Here is a 20,114-nt window from a genome sequence, read left to right as displayed (position 1 = left end):
GCCAAACCTGCACATTTCCTCAGGAACCAAGCTCTCAAACCAAACGAAGACATGGTCTATCTCTGAACTGAAGAGAACCCAGATTTCCCACAGGCTCCCTCTGAGAAGCAGTTTCATCCCATCCCCAAAAAGGCCCAGCAAAACTCAGAGGATCTGCAGCCCCTCAGCCCAGCCACACGCTGCCAGATTCACAGCTGCCACTTTTCAGCATTACTTTTGCTAAACAAGTCTCAATTTGATCTGCCACAGCCCAGGAGGTTATCAGTGGGCACTCTGGTCTTGGCCAGCGGGGGCAGTGCATCTGTACCAGATGGTCCTCCCTGGGATGTCAGATGAGGGGGATCCAGAAATGTCCTTGGCCTTGTGGCCCACTCCTTAGTGCTGTCCGGTACCCCCGGTGGGAGCGCTGCTGCGAGGGCAAAATTGGAGCCAACTCTGAGAGCGTGAGAGCTGCAGACGTCGACTCCCTGGGTTCCTGCAGCAATTCCCAAGGAGCCTCTCCTTCAGCCACCACAGACAAGGTGCCCAGTGATTCCATGTGCATCTGGGTTTGGCTGAACCAGGCTGCAGAGGGCAAGACTTGGAGGCTTTTAAACTATGGCTTTTTATCAAAGCCAAAAGGCTGTTCCAACAAGTCCTGAGTCTACCATTTGTCTCAGTCCAAGGAAGAGAACAAAACAACCTCCAAGGAGAGTGTTCCAGAGAAAAGTAAGGCATTCCAGAAATGCTGCCCTGCTTCGGAACGGTCTTCCGGAACAGGGAACCTGCAGTAAACATTTACTGAACTCTTAAGTGAACAAGGTGCAGCAGAGGTAGGCCTGTGACTGATTCCTGCTCCGCCTTCCAGCTGTGCTACCTGAGGCACATACTGCCTCTCTGAGCCTTGGTGTCTTCGTTTGCAAAATGAAAAACAGTAACTGAATCTACTTCCTAGGATTGCTGGGTAAGTTCAATGAAATAATGCTGCAGTGCCTGCCACATAAGAAGCGCTTAATAAGAGGTAGTTCTTGTAAAGGAAAGGACAGACAGTATATTGAGAAAAGAAAAACTAATAAGGGCTTTCTAGACGTCCCGTAAGCCGTTATTTATGCATTTAGGTATATCCTAAGCGTTTGTTGATGCTTGTTTTTTCAAACAAACTTAATCCTCACAGCATCCTCGGGTAGAAGGGGCGGAGGCCGGAGAGACAGTCCTCGTGACAAAGGACGAAAACAAGGCCCCCGAAGGTCCCGGGAAGCGGCCAGCAAGCACCCTCTACCCTCAAACCCTCCCGGGTGGGTTCAAAACACCAGACGCGACTCTCCTCGGGGAGAAGTGGCTGGAAGTGATCATTAGCGGGGCGGTCGGGACTGGGACTTTAATTCATCGTCGCTAAGAAGTGGTGATCTTTTGTCCCTAAAGAAAAAAGTGCCCGTCAGGGCCCAGACCCCGGGGAAATACAAGCCAGCGCTCCCAGACGCCACACACGTGCGTTAAACGCTGGGTCAGGCCCAGGCAGAAATAAAAGAGATAGCGGCTCCTGTTCCGGAGAAGCAACGAGCCCCTGGGGGCTCGAAGTGGGCTGCTGGGGCCCGAGAGGATCCCCTGGGCGCCGGCTGGAGGAGGGGACAGGGCGGTGGCGGCCAGGGTGTGGGGGTGGTCCCAGGCTCAGCTCACCTGGCCGCGGCGTTCTGCGTACCAGGCAGGGCCAGGCCCCGCCGGCCCGTAGCTGGACTGGGCTCGCCCCTTCTCGGAGAGACCCGGCCCCCTGAAGCAGCTGGCTGCTGCCCGGAACTCACCTGCCGTAGCAACCGCGCCACCTCCGCCTGTCAGTCAAGCGCGCCTTCCGCGGCTCGGCGCAGCGCAGGGTCAGGAGGCCCGGCCGGCCGCGCCCCGCCTCCTCCCCCTCCGCTGCCCAATCGGGAGAGGCCGACGCCAGGGGTAGGGGCGTGGTCAGATGAACGGTGTGGGCCGAGGGCGGGGCCTGAGGGCTTGGGGCCGGACCGAGCCGGGCCGGGCCGGGTAGGGGCCGGCGCTCTGATCTCACTGCTGAGCGCCGGAAGTATCCTAGATCTCAGCGCAGGGGCTCGGCGGCTAGACCGCGGGGCTGGCGCGACTATGCCGGTCACCGGGAAGACTTTCCGCCGGCGCCGGGCCGACTCGGAGTCGGAGGAAGATGAGCAGGACTCAGAGGAAGTTCGGTGCGTTTGGGGCGGGCTTCCACGGGGCAGGAAGAGAGAGGCAGCCTAGGGGGACTCACCACCGGCCAGGTATCTTGTTGACAACATTGCTAATTATGAGCCGGGTTGTTATCCCCTTCTGTGAAGAAATTGAGGCCCGTAGGGATGAGACCGCCGCCCCAAGGTCTCATGGTTGGGAGAGGTGCCCCTGGCATGCGCAGCGGTTCTGACTCCCGTTGGTGGGTCCAGACGCAGAGTCACCCTCTGGACCGCTGCGGGCAGGCAGCGAGGCAGGGGTGTCCCTCGAAGCTGCCTTTTGACTCTGAGTTCCGTGGAGGGTCTCTCAGCCTGTGCATTGCCTTTTGTTTTTTTTTTTTTTTTTAGATTAAAACTGGAAGAGACCCGAGAGGTGCAGAACTTGAGGAAGAGGCCCAACGGGGTGAGGTGGGTACTGCGTGGGGGAGAGGACCCGGAGGAGGAGGGCATGACCGAGACACCACCTACCCCGACTCCCCCATCCCCACCCGGTCGCTGTCACAAATGTCTCCTCAGACATAGCCCCTTCTCTTGACACACTTTGCACCTTGTACTGCCTGGGGAGGGGTCCAAGCGTTTTTTGCAGATGTTTAACCAGGACATGCCCCGAGCCATGTGATCTTGAAGTTTGCTCCAGAGGTACAGAAACAGGTCATTGATCGGTGTTTTTATTGTCAAATTCACACTGTGATTAACTGTGAAATGCACACTGATTGTTAAGAGTTTGGGAAAATTTAGAAAAGTATAATCATGAAAATAAACAGTACCATAATTCTCCCATATAGAGGTGATCAGTGTTAACATTTAATGTTCTTTTCCTGTCTGTTTTCTCTCTTTTCTGTAAGGACAATGAGCAGCTTTACTTTTATTCTGTTGTTCTTCGGTAGTCCCCTCTTATCCACGGGGTCTATGTTCTGAGACCCTCAGTGGATACCTGAAGACTAGGTAGTACTGAACCTTATGTAGATTATTTTTTCCTATACTGATGGGTGGGTAGTGTATACGGTGTGGACACTCAGGGCAAAGGGATGATTCACCTCCTCTGTGGGACGGGGCAGGATGGCAGAGATTCATCACACCATTCAGAACAGCTGGTAATTTAAAACTTACGAATTTTTTATTTCTGGAAATTTCCATTTAATATTTTTGGACCACAGATAACTGACACTGTGGAAAGTGAAACCACAGATAAAGGGGGACTACTGTACTTTCAACTTATGATATTGTGGGCATTCAACCACATTGTGGGTAATTTTTCCAAAAACCTTTTTGATATCTGCATAATATTCTATCAGATGTACATATCATAATTTAACTTACCCCTTATTTTGGGACCTGTAGATCATTTTTTTAAATTTCACCATCAAATAAGGCTGCAATAGTATTTTTCTGCATTTGTCTTTAGCTTCATTTTCCCTGAAGGCATAATCTTAGAAATGAGATTTCTAAGCCAAGATAATGCTAAATGACTTTGCAGGAAAATGTTCCACTGACGTCACCACTACCCCCACCTCCAGCATCTAGAGTGTTTCTTGGACCCTGTTATTCTTGTAGGCTTTTCCAGCCAGCTTCAGTGTTCACCCCGCAAATCTCACCCTTGCCCTAATGTTGCAACCTAAAGACTTCCTAAATGTTTCTCCTTATCTCTGAATTGTGCCCTTTCTCTCTCTCTCTCCCCCACTTTTTGGCTTTTCTCAGTGCTGTAGCCCTGCTGGTGGGAGAGAAGGTACAAGAAGAGACCACTCTAGTGGTGAGTTGTGGGGTCCTCCCTGGGCAGTGGGAAGATGTGGCTGCTCTTCAGTGGATGATTGTGTTTTCTCAAAAGAAGACAAAAAAAATTCCACTGCAAGTTATATAAATGCTTCTTCTCGGCTGTGTTTGCTCTCTGCAGGATGATCCCTTTCAGATGAAGACAGGTGGGATGGTGGACATGAAGAAACTAAAGGAAAGGGGCAAAGATAAGTAAGTGCGAAACTGGCTGAGAGGCAAATTCACCGGCAGCCCCTGCCTGGGTCTGTGTTCCCCCAGGGAGCTGGGTCCTGCCGCAGCTTTAATGAGACATCTCGGAGTACCCTTTGTGCTTTGTAAACGGTATGTTGTTTAAAAACAAAGAAAACAAAAACTCTTCAAAAGTTAACTTAGAGTGATGCGGGTAGGCACCTCTTGTAAAGGTGCCTTGTATATTAACTTTTTTTTTTTTTTAATCCTTGGTTGCGTTGGGCCTTCGCTGCTGCGCGTGGGCTTTCTGTAGTTGCAGCGAGCGGGGGCCACTCCTCGTTGCGGTGCGCAAGCTTCTCATTGCAGTGGCCTCTCCCGTTGCGGAGCACAGGCTCCAGGCGCGTGGGCTTCAGTAGTTGTGGCGCACGGGCTCTAGAGCGCAGGCTCAGCAGCTGTGGCGCACGGGCTTAGTTGCTCTGCGGTATGTGGGACCCTCCTGGACCAGGCCTCGAACCCATGTCCCCTGCACTGGCAGGCGGACTCCCAACCACTGCACCACCTGGGAAGCCGCTATATATTGTCTTTCAAACTCATGTGGAAGTTGTTTTTCTTTTTTGAGGAAAACATAGAAACAATTACAAAAATAATACACACAATACAAAAGTGAAATATAAACGAATCTACTCATTCCCCTGAGATTTCTCCAGAGGCCGTCAGGGTGCTTGCATATATTCCTAGAGTTCCTTCTGTTTACGTATCATATATATGTATATATTTCTTGACCATAAACAGGACGTTGTACATTTCGTTGCATACTTGTTTTATTCATGTAACATCACACTCAGCCTCACTTAGCTGTGACTCTAAGGCTCTGCTTCACTGTTCTCTTTTTTTAGGATCAGTGAAGAGGAAGACCTCCATCTGGGGACGTCATTTTCTGCAGAAACCAACCGAAGGGATGAGGATGCCGACATGTAGGTGTCAGTCTGGTCATCAGTAAGAGATTGGGGGAGGGCTCCAGCCAGACAGAGTCCAAGATATTTTGTCACAGATGACATTTCTAGACTTATCCAAAGGCAGCAAATTGGCCCCTCTCGCGCCCCCGCCTCCCCTTTCCCCACCGCCTGAGGCTTGAGAACTTTGAAAAACTCAAAAATTCTTCAAAAGTGTGGTTCTTGGAATTTTAGATTCCTTGACTAGTAGTGTTCCATCCTCCCAAAATTGCAGGGATAAACAATGGACTTGCCTATTTTTCATTCTGCCAACAAGGCTGTTAAACAAACTACCATCTACCATTATCTTTTTGTCTTCAAAGAACCTTACACATGGTGTGGTAGGACAGAATCTCATAATATATGTTGGTGCTTTAAGTTGAAAATTTTTAGCTTGACTTAAAAACTCAAGTTATTTTTATTTTTCTCCTTCTCCATGGAACGATGGCAACTTCATCATCAACCATCACGGCTCCGTGAGCCAGTGTTGGGGACCACTCACTTAAAAGACACCAGTTGTGAGCTTTCCTGCCCCTTTTTGAGGCCTTTGGGTATCTCATTCCAGGATGAAGTACATTGAGACGGAGCTGAAGAAGCGGAAAGGGATCGTGGAACATGAGGAACAGAAAGTTAAGCCAAAGAATGCAGAGGACTGCCTTTACGAACTGCCGGAAAACATCCGGGTTTCCTCAGCAAAGAAGACTGAGGAGATGCTGTCCAACCAGATGCTGAGCGGCATCCCGGAGGTGGACCTCGGCATCGAGTGCGTTTCAGACCCACGGTCGTGCCTCTCTCCCGCCCCTAGGCAGAAAAGACGAGCTCTCTGCTTTCCAGTTAAAAGTTAAGGGACTGTTTCTTAACCTGTCTCCTTGGAAACCCACAGATACAAACTGTCTTCTGTGGCAGGCTGACGTGGTTGTCGCCAGGAGTTTCTCTGAAGGGTTGGTCAGAAGTAGTTAAAGAGGCAAGGGACTCCTGACTGCTGAAAACAAACAAGAATGTTTTTATTTAGCCTTAGTTCACAGTGCTTCAGCTCTTCTCTTCCGGTCCGTGTATTCTGCTGCTTTATTCTAGCAGGAGCAATGATAAAGGCTCACCCACCCCGTGATCCTTCTTTCATTTTTACTACAAAGCATCTGCTCCAAAAGGGGATTTTTATGGAGGAAATACAGTGGTCGTAATCGTCTTCGGGTATGGTAGAAAGTTGGGAGACTTCTGGGTTCTCGCTTCCTTTTTGGCCTTACTAGCTTTGAGCCTTAGTCAGTTCACCTGACCTCCAGCTCAATTTCCTCTTGATCAGAAGAGAGGAACTCCTGCATCTCCGATGCTGGGAGAGTTCCGTGACAGTCTGGCCGCAGGGGAGTTGGTAAATTGTAGAGAGCTGTGCCCCAAGAAAGATGACGTCCTTATTTGCCATCTGTTTTAGTCAGTTCCCCCTGAGGCCCAGAGGTGTGATGATCTCACTGTGGTGTGGCTCCTTTCTCCCCATAGTGCTAAAATAAAAAATATCATTTCCACGGAGGATGCCAAGGCCCGTCTGCTGGCAGAGCAGCAGAACAAGAAGAAGGACAGTGAGACATCCTTTGTGCCCACCAACATGGCTGTGAATTACGTACAGCACAACCGATGTAAGTGTCGCGTCTCCGGGGAAGCAGCTCCAGCCCACGCCATTGGGTCGAGGTCCCTGGGTTCCCGAAGTCTGTCTGACCCGTCCCCTGGTCTCTTTTGGTCCAGTTTATCACGAGGAGCTCAATGCTCCCATACGGAGAAACAAAGAAGAGCCCAAAGCCCGACCGTTGAGAGTGGGTGACACAGAGAAGCCGGAGCCTGAGCGTGAGTACGGCAGAGGCCTCGGGCTGCCTGGCGTGACCGTTGCCCAGGGCCCGTGGAGGCGGGGAGGGACTCGGCAGGGGCGGCGCTTGGGCTTTGGGGTCAGGGCCTCTGGGTTCTAGTCCATTTTCTGTGCCATGGTCATGTGCCTTCCCCTTTCCAAGCCTCAGTTTCTTTACCTCTAAGATGGAGATAGTAATAAAACTTACCACTTGGGGTTGCTCTAAGGATTCACTGGGCTGTCAAATATAACAGAGACTCAAAAAATTAGAAAATTTCAATAAGCAAAAGTAAGTTAAAAGTTAATCATAATTTCACCACCCAAAGACGGCCCCTGTTAACATTTTTATATATTGTTATCCCTCAGTATCCGTGGGGGACTGGTTCCTGGACCCGCTGCAGACACCATAATCTGTGGATGCTCAAGTCCCACAGTCAGCCCTCCGTATCCATGGATGCGGAGCCCAGGGATATCAAGGGCTGACTGTGTATAACCTTGCGCACTTTTAAAAAATACACATACTCTGTATACATACTTAATAGGATCTCACAGCTTTTTAGTGAGCTCTGCCTGTCTCTCCGTGACAGTAAATACATTTTCCCCTTCAATGGCCATATCACGTTCTGCTGTATAGTTAGGTGTCCTATAGTCTAACCATTTCCCTCTGGCGGGACACTTAGGTTGTTTCCCAGTTTTCCCTATTTAATGATGATCATTCTTGCCTATGTCATGTCCTTAAGCTGCCTTGTGAGAACTCACCAGATGATCCTAATTCGTTCTCCCGCCAGCAACATCCAGCAGTGCCCCTTTCCCACGTGCTCACCAGCACCAGGCGGTGTCATCTTTCTCATCAACAATGGAGGATTCTAAGGAAGTGCTAAATTTGCTGAGGCTTCTGAAAATCCAGCCTGTTGCTCTGTTTCTTCCTTCCTACTGGAGAAATTATTTTCTGTAACACCTTAGCTGTGTGGTCTTTGATTCCCAAAGGGCTTCCTATTATTAATACCTAGGAAGCAGGGACTTTGGAGACACCAAAGGGTTCACCTCAGCCTACCTTCACTTCCTGAGTGACCTTGAGCAAATCAGCTAACCTCTCTGAGCAGAGATGGTAACATGCCCCTGCTAGGATTGCTGGGTAGGTGGAAGGAAGTCTTGTCTAAACAGATTTAGTGCCATGCCTGGTACGTTGTCAAGCTCTCAATGAAGCGTAGCTACTGCTGCCCACCTGGTCTGACACTGAAGTCAGCATATTTTGGTTGGCCCCTGACTCCACCATGTTTATTGCTATTCACCCCAAAACAGGTACTTACTGAGGCCCTACTATGTTCCTGTTCACTAGAGTAGGCACTGGGGCTCCTGTAAGGAGTGAGACAGGCATGGTCGTCCTTGCCTACGTGGAGCTATGCCTGTTGTTGGCTTCCAGCATGGCAAACAGCTTTTCCTCTTTTCCTTCTCAGGGTCCCCTCCCAACCGCAAGCGTCCTGCCAACGAGAAGGCCACAGATGACTACCACTACGAGAAGTTCAAGAAGATGAACAGGCGGTACTGAGGGAGGCTAAAGGGGAGAGGTGCAAAGTGGGGTATTAACAGTGTCGTTCACTCCCTTTATTCCCCCTGATAAAAGGCTTCCTGGACAGAAGCCTGCTCATTGGCTAGCAGACAGTTCCCAAAACAGACTCTATCCGTCCTGCTGCTTACCTGCTGGATTTTTCAGGCACTGAATTTGTAACCTTTTGAAACAATGTGTAGTTTTCCTATTTGGGGACAAACTCTATTCTTGAGAGCATTATTAAATCTCGTTTGTAAATATGTTGACTTTCTCCTAATATTTGCCCTGGGTCAGGAGGAAACAGTTGTGTGTTTCAGGGTGAGATAATACCCTTTAGATTGTGGTTTTATTATTATTATATATGCAATCATGTCTCCTGTTTTCAAGTATCTGGAGTGGGGTTCAGAAACGCATCCGTCACTCTTTACAGTGGATCCAGCTGACAGCAGAAAAATCTAGCTTGAGGTCAAAGGAACACTGGTATTTTCTGACTTTTACAAAGTTATCTGTTTCTTTTCATTATGAAAGAAAAAGCAAGTTCTATCACTTTTAGCACTTAAGTATTAAATATGAAATGGACCCAGCCTTATTGTTGGTATTGTGTCTTCTTGTACCAACGCTAGGTAATGTGTTCAGAGTCTGGGGGTTGGGCAGCTCAAAAGCAAAATTCAGTCACTGAGAGGGGTTTTCTCATTTAGTTTAAGAGAGGTGGACAGGCTCCAGTCTCTGAGCTGTCAGGTATGGCCCACCTGTGCCATTTTTCCTGAGGTAGTCACCCAGGTTGTGACGAGGAAAGAACAGGTCGGTTGACTCCTGGGCTGATTTAAAGCAGGTATTGTGTGATTAGAGAAGTGTGGCTTTGGAGTCAGATCTGAGCCCTGCTCACAGCTTCCTTAAATCGTTGGACAAATCCGTTTGCCTCGGAGCCTGTTTTCTCATCTGTAAACTAGATTTTCTTCTCGCTTTTTTTCCCCTTCATTCGAATGAATGCAAGGTCACTGAAGGCAGGAATCACGTGTGCCTCGTTTTCTTCTTGAATCCCCAGGATCGAGTCCATAGGCGATCCTCAAAATTATGAATGAATGAGTGGAAGTATCGTTACCTGGGAGAGACCCGACCAGCACTACCTTATCCAGGTGATGAAGGTCAGCATCAACAGTCATAAATCATGTTGACTGTATGTTCCTTTGATATGAGGTTATAAAAATAGCACTTTATCTCTGTAAAGTATATTCCTCCCCAAAACCCGTAACTCCAGTCTAATCATAAGGAAAGCATCAGACAAATTCCGGTAGTTGGGGATCCTACAGAAGATTTGGCCAGTACTCCCCCCAAAACTCTCAAGGTCATCAAAACCCAGGAAAGTTTGAGAAACAGCCACAGCCAAGGGGAGCTAAAGAGACATGACAACTAAATATATTGTGGTATCTTGGATGGGATCCCGGATCACAAATAGGACGTTAGGTAAAACCTAAGGAAATATGAAGAAACTTTAGTTAGTTACAATCTAGCAATATAAGTTCATTAATTTTAACAAATGTAACATACTAATGTAAGATGTTAATAATAGGGGAAACTGTGCGGGCGGAGGTGTGGTAATATGGAACCTCTCTGTACTGTCCTGTCAACTTTTCTATAAATGTAAAACTGTTCCCAGAAAAGTTTTATTAAAAACAAAATTGGCCCCTCCAGCGGCCCCAGCGCCCAAAGCAGGCAAGGGCCGTGCCCCTCACAAAGATGGCGGCCGCCGGCGTCGGAGGAGGTCCGCCCGCTACAAAGATGGCGACCCCGGCGGGAGGGACCGGAAGTGCAGTCTGGCGGTAGCGCCGGTCTGCGGTAGGCGTGAGAGCGCGCGGGACGGCGCGGGTCCGGGCATGAAGCTGGGCCGGGCCGCACTGGGCCTGGTGCTGCTGGCGCCGTTGGCGGTGCGGGCGGTGGAGCCCATCAGCCTGGGACTGGCCCTGGCCGGCGTCCTCACCGGCTACATGTCCTACCCGCGTCTCTACTGCCTGTTCGCCGAGTGCTTCCGGAACCGGAGTGCGGGATGGGGCCTGGCTCCTGGGCCACGGCCACAGGCAGACCGGACTTTGGTCGGAGAGCTGCGGAGGCCAGCTGCTGTTTGGGCACCTGCGCTCAGAAACTGGGAGTGTGGACGATTGGAAACTAACTCCAGAGAGTTTTTCCTCCTTCCTCGCCGGAGACGGGAAGGCTGGTGGGGACTCTTCCGGCGCGGAGCAGTGGGGGCCGAACCGCCGCCCTTTTCCTGCCGGGCGTGGGGTGGGAGGGACCGAGCGGGGATGAGGGGCTCACGCTGGTGTCGGAGGCACTGGAGCCAAGGGTCTCTTCAGGAAGGAGGGCCCGGGAACCGGGCAGGACTAGCAGACAGAGGGCCTGCTGGACCCGTCGGTCACCTGGGCCAAGTGCTTACGTACATCCGCGTCTCACTAGACGCTTGAAGAGCTTAGCGGGCTTTGCTGGCTTTCACATGAGCCTGTAAACTGGGCTGCATTTTGCCACGTGTGTCCCCCTCCACCCCGCCTGACTGGCTTTGTTTTTCCCAGCGCTGCAGAAGGATCTGGACAGCAAGCTCTTTGGACAGCATCTTGCAAAGAAAGTCATCTTAAATGCTGTGTCTGGCTTCATAAGCAACCCGAAGCCCAAGAAACCTCTAACCCTTTCCCTACACGGGTGGACGGGCACCGGCAAAAATTTTGTCAGCAAGATCATCGCAGAGAATATTTACGAGGGTGGTCTGAACAGTGACTACGTCCACCTGTTTGTGGCCACACTGCACTTCCCTCACATCTCCAACATCACCCTGTATAAGGCAAGGGCCAAATTTCGGGATCCTTCCTGATGATGCTGGGTTTGGGGTTTCTTTGTTGGGGAACGGGATTTGGAAATTCCGTGTTGAAATGAGTGAGCCCTGAAAATGCATCAGTTCCCCTTTGAAAAGTGTGGAACTTAACAGAGGGTTGGAGATGCAGGAAGCAATTATACCATCAAAGCTCATGGTGGTTTCTGAAAACAGGCTCAGTGGGATAGCAAGTGGGGTCATAGGATTTGAGAGATGGACATAATCAAATCCAGTTTAAAGATCGTCAAATCCGACATGTTTTATAAAAGAGGAAATGTTTCTAGGGAGGCCTACGTTTGCTTTTACGGTTTAACTCCCTATTTAACAGTCTGGCTTTGTTGGCAGGCACACCTGGATTTGAGCCCTAAGGCTCCTTACAGCTGTGTAATTGTGGGAACGTCACAAGACCTCCCTGAGACTCAGGTTCTTCATCTGTCAAATGGCAGTTGTGAGGATTTCTTGAGCTCTGTGTGTCAAGTATGTAACGTGATGCCTGGCACATAAGCGTTCAAATCAATGTTAACTATTGCCTTTTTTAATCCTCACTTGTGCGAACACATTTTTCCCTTTGGCTTGGGAGAGCATCAGGGTCACCGACTGTCCAGAGTTTCTGGGATGTGGGACTTTCAGTGCTACAACTGAGAAAGTTCCAGGCAAATAGAGATGAGTTAGTCATCCTAGTTAGCATTCTATCTTCACTGTTTAATAGCTGTGTGACTTTGAGCAAGTCACTTAACCTCTCTACACCTCAGTTTCCTCATCTGTGAAATAGGGAACACAGTAGCAACTACTTTGATGGGTTTTGGAAGGTCACAATAAAACACTGTATGAACAGTGCTTAGAACAGCATCTTACCTGTAGTGAGTGCTCGATACATGTTCTCTGTTGTTGTCTGTAAGTGGGAGAAGCAGAATGGGAAGACCTTGGTTGCTGGAGCCTGCCAGACATGAAGAAATCCTTGTTTAAAAGGTGGTTCGCGGGGCTTCCCTGGTGGTGCAGTGGTTGGGAGTCCGCCTGCCGATGCGGAGGACATGGGTTCGTGCCCCGGTCTGGGAGGATCCCACATGCCGCAGAGCGGCTGGGCCCGTGAGCCATGGCCGCTGAGCCTGCGTGTCCAGAGCCTGTGCTCCACAATGGGAGAGGCCACAACAGTGAGAGGCCTGTGTACCGCAAGAAAAAAAAAAGGTGGTTCGCTTTGTGGACTCGGGCAAGTCACTTTAGCTCCCCTAAGGTTCTCATTCTGTAAATAGAGGTTAGTCCATACCTGCAGAGCAGAGTTACTGCTTAAGTTAAATATGTACCCATGGGACATTGTAACCGTGGTCCGAGTAGCCAAGCAAAATGTTAAATCATAAGAAGTCAAGTCATTGTAACTTACAGATTTTTCCTCAGAAACAGATAGCTAATTCTTTCTCCTTACATCCAGGAAAGAACTGTATAGAACCATAGTTCAAATTTCTGATGTAAAGAGTCCTTTCTCCTTCTTATCTTGATTGTTTAATATAAGAAGTACCTAAATAAGTTCTTAGGGAATGTTCCACTTAAGCAAATTTATTTCAGCAACCTCCAGGCATTGTTCCAGAAACTCAAGAGTGTTACCTCACCGCAGTCATCCCCAAGTGTGTGTGCTCTGGAGTTCTCCTCACTTCCCCCATTGGAAAGTTAGAGCCCCTTCTCCAGGCTGATCTAAGGACTGAATGAGAAAAGAGGTTACTTGGTCTCGGCCTTCTTCCAAGAAGGCTGGTGTACACAGGATACGTATTAACGTTGCCATTTTGATGACAGAGGCCCAGCAACTCAGTGACACAGCATCGACGTGACACGTTGCAGGACAAGAATTACAGTCAGAGTGTGGGGCCTTGGAATCAGGCAGGGTGGGATTCAGATCTTAGCTCTGTCTCATACTAATTTTGTAATCTCAGTTGACTATGCTCTCTGTGCTTCAGTTTCCTCATCTATACAATGGGTGTGATAATGCCCACTATGTGGCGTTATGGTGAGAAACAAAAGAGCTTATATAAAGTTCTTAGCACAGTGGGGAGCACACAGTAAGCAGTCCGTACATGCAGCCTTTGTAGAGGCATTTGTAGCGTTAATAATGCTCACTCTGGTGGTGTCACTCGCACTTCTGAGCATCTGTATCGGCTCTTCCCCCTTGTCACTCAGGATCAGTTACAGTCGTGGATTCGCGGCAACGTGAGTGCCTGTGCGAGGTCCATCTTTATATTTGATGAGATGGACAAGATGCATGCTGGCCTCATAGATGCCATCAAGCCTTACCTAGACTATTATGACAACTTGGATGGGGTCTCCTATCAGAAAGCCGTCTTCATATTTCTCAGGTAAAGTCGGGGCTGGGACATGGTTTGAAGAGCTCTGAGCCTCAGCCTGGGGGCTTCGGGGAAAAAACACCAGTCCTTATTCACTAGAATTCTTTTGCAGCAATGCTGGAGCAGAAAGGATCACAGACGTGGCTTTAGATTTCTGGAGAAGTGGAAAGCAGAGGGAAGAAATCAAGCTCAGAGACATGGAGCATGCCTTGTCTGTGTCGGCCTTCAATAACAAGAACAGTAAGTGGGGGGACTTCCCTGGTGGTCCAGTGGTTAAGACTCCGTACTTCCAATGCAGAGGCCGTGGGTTCGATCCCTGGTTGGGGAACTAAGACCCCACATGCAGTGCAGTGTGGCCAAAAAAAAAAAAACAACAGTAAGCGAGGCCATCCATTCCCAGCACAACATCCCCCTACTTCATGATCCCGCGCCCCTAAGTTTTAAATTGACGACCTCACCATCACCTGGGGGCTGGTTAGAAATACCAATTCTCAGTCCTTTCCCCAGGCCTACTGAGTCCAACTTCCTGAGGGAATCTGTGTTAACAAACTCCAGGTGACTTTTACACATACACAAGTTTGGGAGATGCTGTTTTAAAGAAATAGGGACATTGTTGATCATCAAGATCTTGAAAATTCGTTTCCTGGTTTTTTCAGCCAAATCATTTTCCCTTGTAAAAGCGGGTGGTGGAACAAGGAAGGCTGCTGGGGAGCCTCTGATGGAGGAGATGGGCCCGTTAGGTCCCTTTCTTTCTGCACATTAACCTAGAACCCTGAGGGTCTGTGCCCGAGAGTGACAGCCAGGCAGTGGTTGGGCCCCTGTTCTGTACTGTGCACTGTGTGAAACTCTCTACCTGCCTGTTTCCTTTAATCTCCATAATATCCTCCTGGGCTAGAAACTATTATTGTCCTCATAGATGAGGAAACTGAGGCTCAGAGAGAGGGAGCCCCTTGCCCAAGGACACACAGCCTATTAGGTGTCTCTATTCCAGAGCGTGAGCTTTTACTACCAAGCTCATTGCTTTGCCAGTGACCTGACACATTCCCTTTTGGCCTTGAACCCTTGGATGTGGAAAGACAGCATGTTGGAGGCTCACTCACTGGGTCAGATCCGTGAGCCCTGTGGGTCGATTGCTACCATTTGCTCAGGTTCGTTCCTGAAATTGTAAATCAGAAGGTCTCCTCTGAAACAGACTCGCCAAGAAATTCATAGCACTTCAGAGTTACATGAACAGTAATGGGGTATTTTATGTCAATTCATGCAAGTGGAATGTTAACAGTGAAAGACAAAATATTTTGTAGTATGTCGAGTAGGTTCTTGGCATGCCAGAAGTATGAACACATGCAGTAGAAGTCTCAGCCCCGGAATACCACAGCAAGTGGCTCTGGCCTAGAACCCACGCTGCAGGTTCCAGAGGGTTCCAGAGGATGAGCTTCGGATCTGGGCAGGCCTGCCACAGTCACGTCCTGACTCCGGCCTTAGGCAGGTGGCTGAACTCTTTCATTCTTTCACTCAACGTATTTGTTGAGCGCCTACTAGGTGTCAGGCACTGGTCCAAGAACTGGGGACACAGCAGTGAGCCAAAACAGAAATCCTTACTCTCTATCCTAATGATAACAAGTGAGGAAACGTGTCAGATGCTGGGACCCACGTCTACGTAGAGGTAGAGATGTATCTTCCCCTTTTCCCACAATAGGGAAAAAGTAAACCAATAAATAGGGGTTGGGGGGTGTGGGACAGGGGTGAGCTGCAGTTTTATTTATTTTTAAATGTTTTAAATTAATTAATTAATCTTTGGCTGCGTTGGGTCCTCGTTGCTATGCGCAGGCTTTCTCTAGTTGCGGTGAGCGGGGGCTACTCTTCGTTGTGGTACACGGGCTTCTCACTGCGGTGGCTTCTCTTGTTGCAGAGCACAGGCTCTAGACGCATGGGCTTCAGTAAGTTGTGGCGCGTGGGCTTCAGTAGTTGTGGCTCGCGGGCTCTAGAGCACAGGCTCAGTAGTTGTAGCGCATGGGCTTAGTGGCTCTGCGGCATGTGAGATCTTCCCAGACCAGGGGTCGAACCTGTGTCCCCTGCACTGGCAGGCGGATTCTTAACCACTGCGCCACCACGGAAGTCCCTGCAGTTTTAAATACAGTGGTCAGGGAAGGCTTACTGTGAGGGTGACATCTGGGCTGACCTGAGGAGTGAGGGAGCCATGTGGACATGGGAGGGAAAAGCATTCCATGGGAGGGAACAGCACACACGAGAGCCCTGAGGCAGGAGTGTGCCTGGGCCAGGATGAACGCAGGGGACAGGAGGTCAGATGAGAGGTGGAGCTTGGGGTGGGGTGCAGATTGTGGAAGGCCTGGGGAACCACAGGAGGGCCTTGGGCTTGGCTCCAAGTGGAAGACGGAGCCCCTGGAGGGTTTTGAGCAGACAGTTCCCTGACTGGACCTAGTTTTAACAGGACCACCTGGCTGCCGGGTGGAGAACAGACTGAAGGCAGCAGGGACGGGGAGGCCAGCAAGGACTGGCTGCAACAACCTGGGGGGAGATGCTGGCGGCTCAGCCCAGCGTGGCAGCCGTGGGGGAGGTGGGACAGGGTCTGACTGGGATGTATTTTGAAGATGGAAACAATAAGATTTCCTAAGGGACTGTGTGTGGGAATGAGAGAGACGAATCGAGAATCTGGCCTGAGCACTTGGCAGGATGGCACTGCCGTTTAGGGGACGGCCTGCAGGAGGAGGAGGTTTGCAGAGAGGGTGGGAGATGAAGAGGGGCGCGTCCGGCAAAGGATGACTCGTCTGAAGGCAGAGATGCAGAGCAGGCGGCTGAGTTCCAGCGCAGTTCCGGGGCGGGGGGGTCAGGCTGAGGATGCAAACGGCGGAGTGGTCGGTCGGTGGTTTGTAAAGTCACTCGGTCCACCTGAGCACCCTTCGGGGCCTCTGTGTGGCGGGTCCTTGTCGTCCTGACTCCCTGGCCGATGAGCTTTCTGCTCTCCTTGCCTGATGGCCCCAGCTCAGTGCTCACAGGCCCCGGCACTACCCGGGATCGGCTGTTTACTGGGTGGCCAGTCCACGTCTGCTCCCTCCCCTGCCTCGGGCCTCCGGCGCACCCGGCACAGGGCAGGCCTGCCGGAAACGAGCCGGCCAGGGCTGTCCGGCTCGCCGCTGCTCCGCTGCGGCTTGGCGCTCCGTGTGCGGCTTTCCCACGGCCGCAGACGCCACCACCTCCAGGCAGTCAGATGTTTATTGAGCACCAGCTGTGTGCAAAGCACCGTTGGGCAAGAAAAGAATGAACCCCAGATGTGATTGATGGTAAGAAAAGTATATTCGGTCTTCATCCGCGTTTTCTGGCACAGAGCTCCTAACATCCTTGGAGTTTCACAGTGATGAGAGCCATAATGGTGTTTTTGCTATTCCTAACAAACCCCTTTCAACCACATCAGAGTTTGTGTTAATGAGGTGACTTTTGGAAAATACCAGGGTTGGGGGGTGGCTTCCAGGGGAACCAACCCTTGATTGGAGGGTTGGAACTTTCAGTCTCCAGCCCTTGTAGCCCTCCCAGGAGGGAAGAGGGGCTGAAGGTTGAATCAGTCGCCAATGGCCAGTGATTTAATCAACTGTGCCTATGTAAAGCATTTTCCAGAAAACCCCTAAAGGACAGGGTTTGGAGAGCTTCCAGGTTGGTGAGCACGTGGAGAGCTGGGGCGAGTGATGTGCTCAGAGGTCATGGATGGGTCACGCCCCTTCCCACATACTTTGCCCTGTGCATCTCTTCCAGTTGGCTGTTTCTGAGTTATATCCTTTTTTAATCAACCGGTAAACTAGTAAGAAAATGTTTCTCTGAGTTTCTGTGAGCTGCTCTAGCAAATTAATTGAACCCAAGGAGGGGGTCATTGGAACCTCAGAAGCACGGGTGACAACCCGAACTTTTGGTTGGTGGCTGAAGGAGGGGACGGTCTTGTGGGGCTGCGTCCTTAACCTGTGGGATCTGACGGAGTCTCCAGGTAGAGAGTGTCAGAATTGAGCTGAAAGCAGGTGGGCTCAGAGAACCGCTTGGTGGTGTGGGGGAAAAATACAGGATGGACTTGGTGTCAGAGGCAGACCAGGGTTAAGGCACAGAGGTGAAGCGGCAAGGCGGAAGGGAAACCGTCCTCATGAAGAAACGCCAAGTGTGGTCCAATGGGTGCTGCGTCGTCTCCGAAGGGGAAGTGGGAGGGTCAAGAGGCCGGGAATCTCAGAGGACCCGAGACTGGGCAGAGGCAGGCCTCATCCAGGGAAAGTGCGAGCCCTGTGGCCGTCACAGAGCACTGTCTTCACACATTACTGAGGATTCTAGCTTTTGGTCCCGCAGACGCTCTGGAGGGTTGGGACATGCCGGCAGCCGCAGTGGGTCTCTACCCTGTTGCCAATCCCAGCCTCCGGAACCCCAGCCAGTCGCAACTTTCCAAGATTCCGGAGTGCTGGTCCTTCCCTGGGGACTCTTCTTCTCAACTTTCACTTTCTGTGAACCTGCTCCCTTTACTACTCGGCCTGCCTGCTTGCTTGTTCCGGGGTGGGTGGTGAGCCCCTTTCCCACTTCAGATCCTTTATTTTTTTTCATATCTAAAAATTTTAATAAATGCATAGGAAGGGTACCCGCCTGAGATCTTAGCGGTCACATCTCGAGAGGCCTCCCTGCCCACTGCGGCATCACCCTGCCCTTGGCTCTCACAGGAGCGTCACCCCTCGCGGTTGCCCTGGGTGAGCTCACTGGCTAGTCTGCTCGTTAGGCCGTGAGCCCCACGAGGGCAGGTGCGGGGCTCCACTCATGGCTGACACCCAGCAGATGTGTGTGGACAGGTGGGCGGACAATGGATGAACAGCACCTTTTTCTTTTCCCCAGGTGGCTTCTGGCACAGCAGCTTAATTGACCGAAATCTCATTGATTATTTTGTTCCCTTCCTCCCCCTGGAATATAAACACCTAAAAATGTGCATCCGAGTCGAAATGCAGTCCCGAGGCTACAAAGTTGACGAGGACATTGTAAGCAGAGTGGCCGAGGAGATGACATTTTTCCCCAAAGAGGAGAGAGTTTTCTCTGACAAAGGCTGCAAAACTGTGTTCACCAAGTTAGATTATTACTACGATGACTGATGGCACCAGAGATGTCGCTTCCCGCATCCCCGCTCTGGTCCCGGAAGAGGAGTAAAATGAATTATTCTGGTGTGACAGGACAGGCATTTTCCTGGGCGTTACTTTCATCGGGCAGGGCCTGCGGGCCGTCGGTGACGCATCACAGGTGGAAACAGCCCCAGAGCCTGCAGAAGCGGGAGCAGCCAGCCCCCAGCCCACCTGTGCCAGGCCTCATGGTTTTGTAAAAAAATCATGTTTTAATTTCAGGTGTTTCTGTTTCAAGGAAGGATGAATCCGTTTTACTGAAAATGTGATAATTTTATTTAAAATGGTTTTTAACATTATGAAGAAACTTTTCAGACTCTTAAGTTGTTGGCTTTGTGTGTGTTTTTAAGTTCCTGTCATTACAACATACACTGTGATGTCTTTACTTCTAAAAAGCCTGAGTCCTCGGCCTGTCTTCTGTAGGATGGTGTCACTGTACTGGGGACGGAGGCTCTAGCAGCGAGCCGATCTGTCCCAGGATGACCATCGCAAGGGCAGTAAGTGTTTATAGAAGGACAGGTGTGTAAGGGGACACACTCAGACCCATCACAGACAAGACCTAAATGTCCTCCCCAAGAATTTTCATCACAGTAGCCTTGTGAACTGTGGGAATGATCTTAGTAACGTCGTGAACAATTTGTTAGAAACAGAATTTCCTCGAAAGAAAAGCATCTGCAGCTTGTCACTGGCCGGTCAGTCAGCTTTGCAAAGGCCCTTCTCTGCTTTCCATTCCTAAATGAGCCACACGCTCTGTACCAGGTTTTGCCATATTTTCTTAAAGCCTTCCTCACTGATTACTAATTGTCATTGTTTCATCAGAACTCCCCAAACCTCGAGGAAAGCTCAGCTGCCCCCCAGGATGCTGAGAACAGTGTTTTTATTTATTAATGCAAACAGCTACCATTTTACAATAAAATTGTGTATGATTTGTGAATACATTTTTTTTTAATTTAAAAAAAATTTTTTTTGGCCACATTGGGTCTTCGTTGCTGTGTGCAGGCTTTCTCTAGTTGCAGCGAGCGGGGGCTACTCGTCGTTGCGGTGTGCAGGCTTCTCATTGTGGTGGGTTCTCTTTGTTGTGAAGCACGGGCTCTAGGCACGTGGGCTTCAGTAGTTGTGGCACTCGGGCTCAGAAGTTGTGGCTCGCAGGCTCTAGAGCGCAGGCTCAGTAGTTGTGGCACACGGGCTTAGTTGCTTTGCAACATGTGGGATCTTCCCGGACCAGGGCTCGAGCCTGCGTCCCCTGTGTTGGTAGGCAGATTCTTTTTTTTTTTTTTT

General features: G+C 50.2%; 3 protein-coding genes across 8 annotated transcripts in view; 2 read left to right on the top strand and 1 right to left on the bottom strand.

Moving 5' to 3' along the window:
- The window catches only part of USP20 (ubiquitin specific peptidase 20), a 48,013-nt gene extending 46,134 nt beyond the window's left edge, over window positions 1–1,879 (bottom strand). For 2 of the 6 annotated variants that reach the window (XR_003005602.1, XM_024762386.1), the window contains exon 1: window positions 1,779–1,879. The gene's annotated coding sequence lies outside the window, so the exon portion shown is untranslated. The other 4 variants (XM_024762389.1, XM_024762387.1, XM_024762390.1 and 1 more) reach the window with 4 other exon arrangements.
- A 120-nt stretch (window positions 1,880–1,999) lies between these two features.
- On the top strand, window positions 2,000–9,088 carry CUNH9orf78 (chromosome unknown C9orf78 homolog). Its single transcript, XM_024762365.1, has 9 exons — window positions 2,000–2,180; window positions 2,544–2,603; window positions 3,894–3,945; window positions 4,087–4,157; window positions 5,030–5,107; window positions 5,691–5,888; window positions 6,617–6,753; window positions 6,860–6,958; window positions 8,414–9,088. Exons 1-9 carry the CDS (start codon window positions 2,098–2,100, stop codon window positions 8,503–8,505), a joined length of 870 nt encoding a protein of 289 aa, XP_024618133.1. The 5' UTR covers window positions 2,000–2,097; the 3' UTR covers window positions 8,506–9,088.
- A 117-nt stretch (window positions 9,089–9,205) lies between these two features.
- Window positions 9,206–19,770, top strand: TOR1A (torsin family 1 member A). Its single transcript, XM_024762366.1, has 6 exons — window positions 9,206–9,650; window positions 10,198–10,543; window positions 11,050–11,332; window positions 13,529–13,704; window positions 13,805–13,932; window positions 18,562–19,770. Exons 1-6 carry the CDS (start codon window positions 9,584–9,586, stop codon window positions 18,810–18,812), a joined length of 1,251 nt encoding a protein of 416 aa, XP_024618134.1. The 5' UTR covers window positions 9,206–9,583; the 3' UTR covers window positions 18,813–19,770.
- Window positions 19,771–20,114: the final 344 nt, after the last annotated feature.

Source organism: Neophocaena asiaeorientalis, unplaced genomic scaffold, assembly GCF_003031525.2.
Source record: "Neophocaena asiaeorientalis asiaeorientalis breed wild unplaced genomic scaffold, Neophocaena_asiaeorientalis_V1.1 scaffold78, whole genome shotgun sequence".
Classification (NCBI taxonomy): domain Eukaryota; kingdom Metazoa; phylum Chordata; class Mammalia; order Artiodactyla; family Phocoenidae; genus Neophocaena; species Neophocaena asiaeorientalis.
Note: the sequence above shows the minus strand (reverse complement) of the source record. Positions and strands in the feature narration are given on the sequence as shown.

What these genes read in the sequence shown, in the direction of transcription:
- CUNH9orf78 (XM_024762365.1), top strand. Translation starts at nt 2,098, where the DNA reads ATGCCGGTCACCGGGAAGACTTTCCGCCGGCGCCGGGCCGACTCGGAG. An exon ending in AAGGAAAGGGGCAAAGATAA is followed by an intron (nt 4,158 to 5,029) that starts GTAAGTGCGAAA and finishes CTCTTTTTTTAG; the next exon opens with GATCAGTGAAGAGGAAGACC. An exon ending in AGAGAAGCCGGAGCCTGAGC is followed by an intron (nt 6,959 to 8,413) that starts GTGAGTACGGCA and finishes TTTCCTTCTCAG; the next exon opens with GGTCCCCTCCCAACCGCAAG.
- TOR1A (XM_024762366.1), top strand. Translation starts at nt 9,584, where the DNA reads ATGAATGAGTGGAAGTATCGTTACCTGGGAGAGACCCGACCAGCACTA. An exon ending in ACCTTATCCAGGTGATGAAG is followed by an intron (nt 9,651 to 10,197) that starts GTCAGCATCAAC and finishes TGGCCCCTCCAG; the next exon opens with CGGCCCCAGCGCCCAAAGCA. An exon ending in GGCCTTCAATAACAAGAACA is followed by an intron (nt 13,933 to 18,561) that starts GTAAGTGGGGGG and finishes TCTTTTCCCCAG; the next exon opens with GTGGCTTCTGGCACAGCAGC.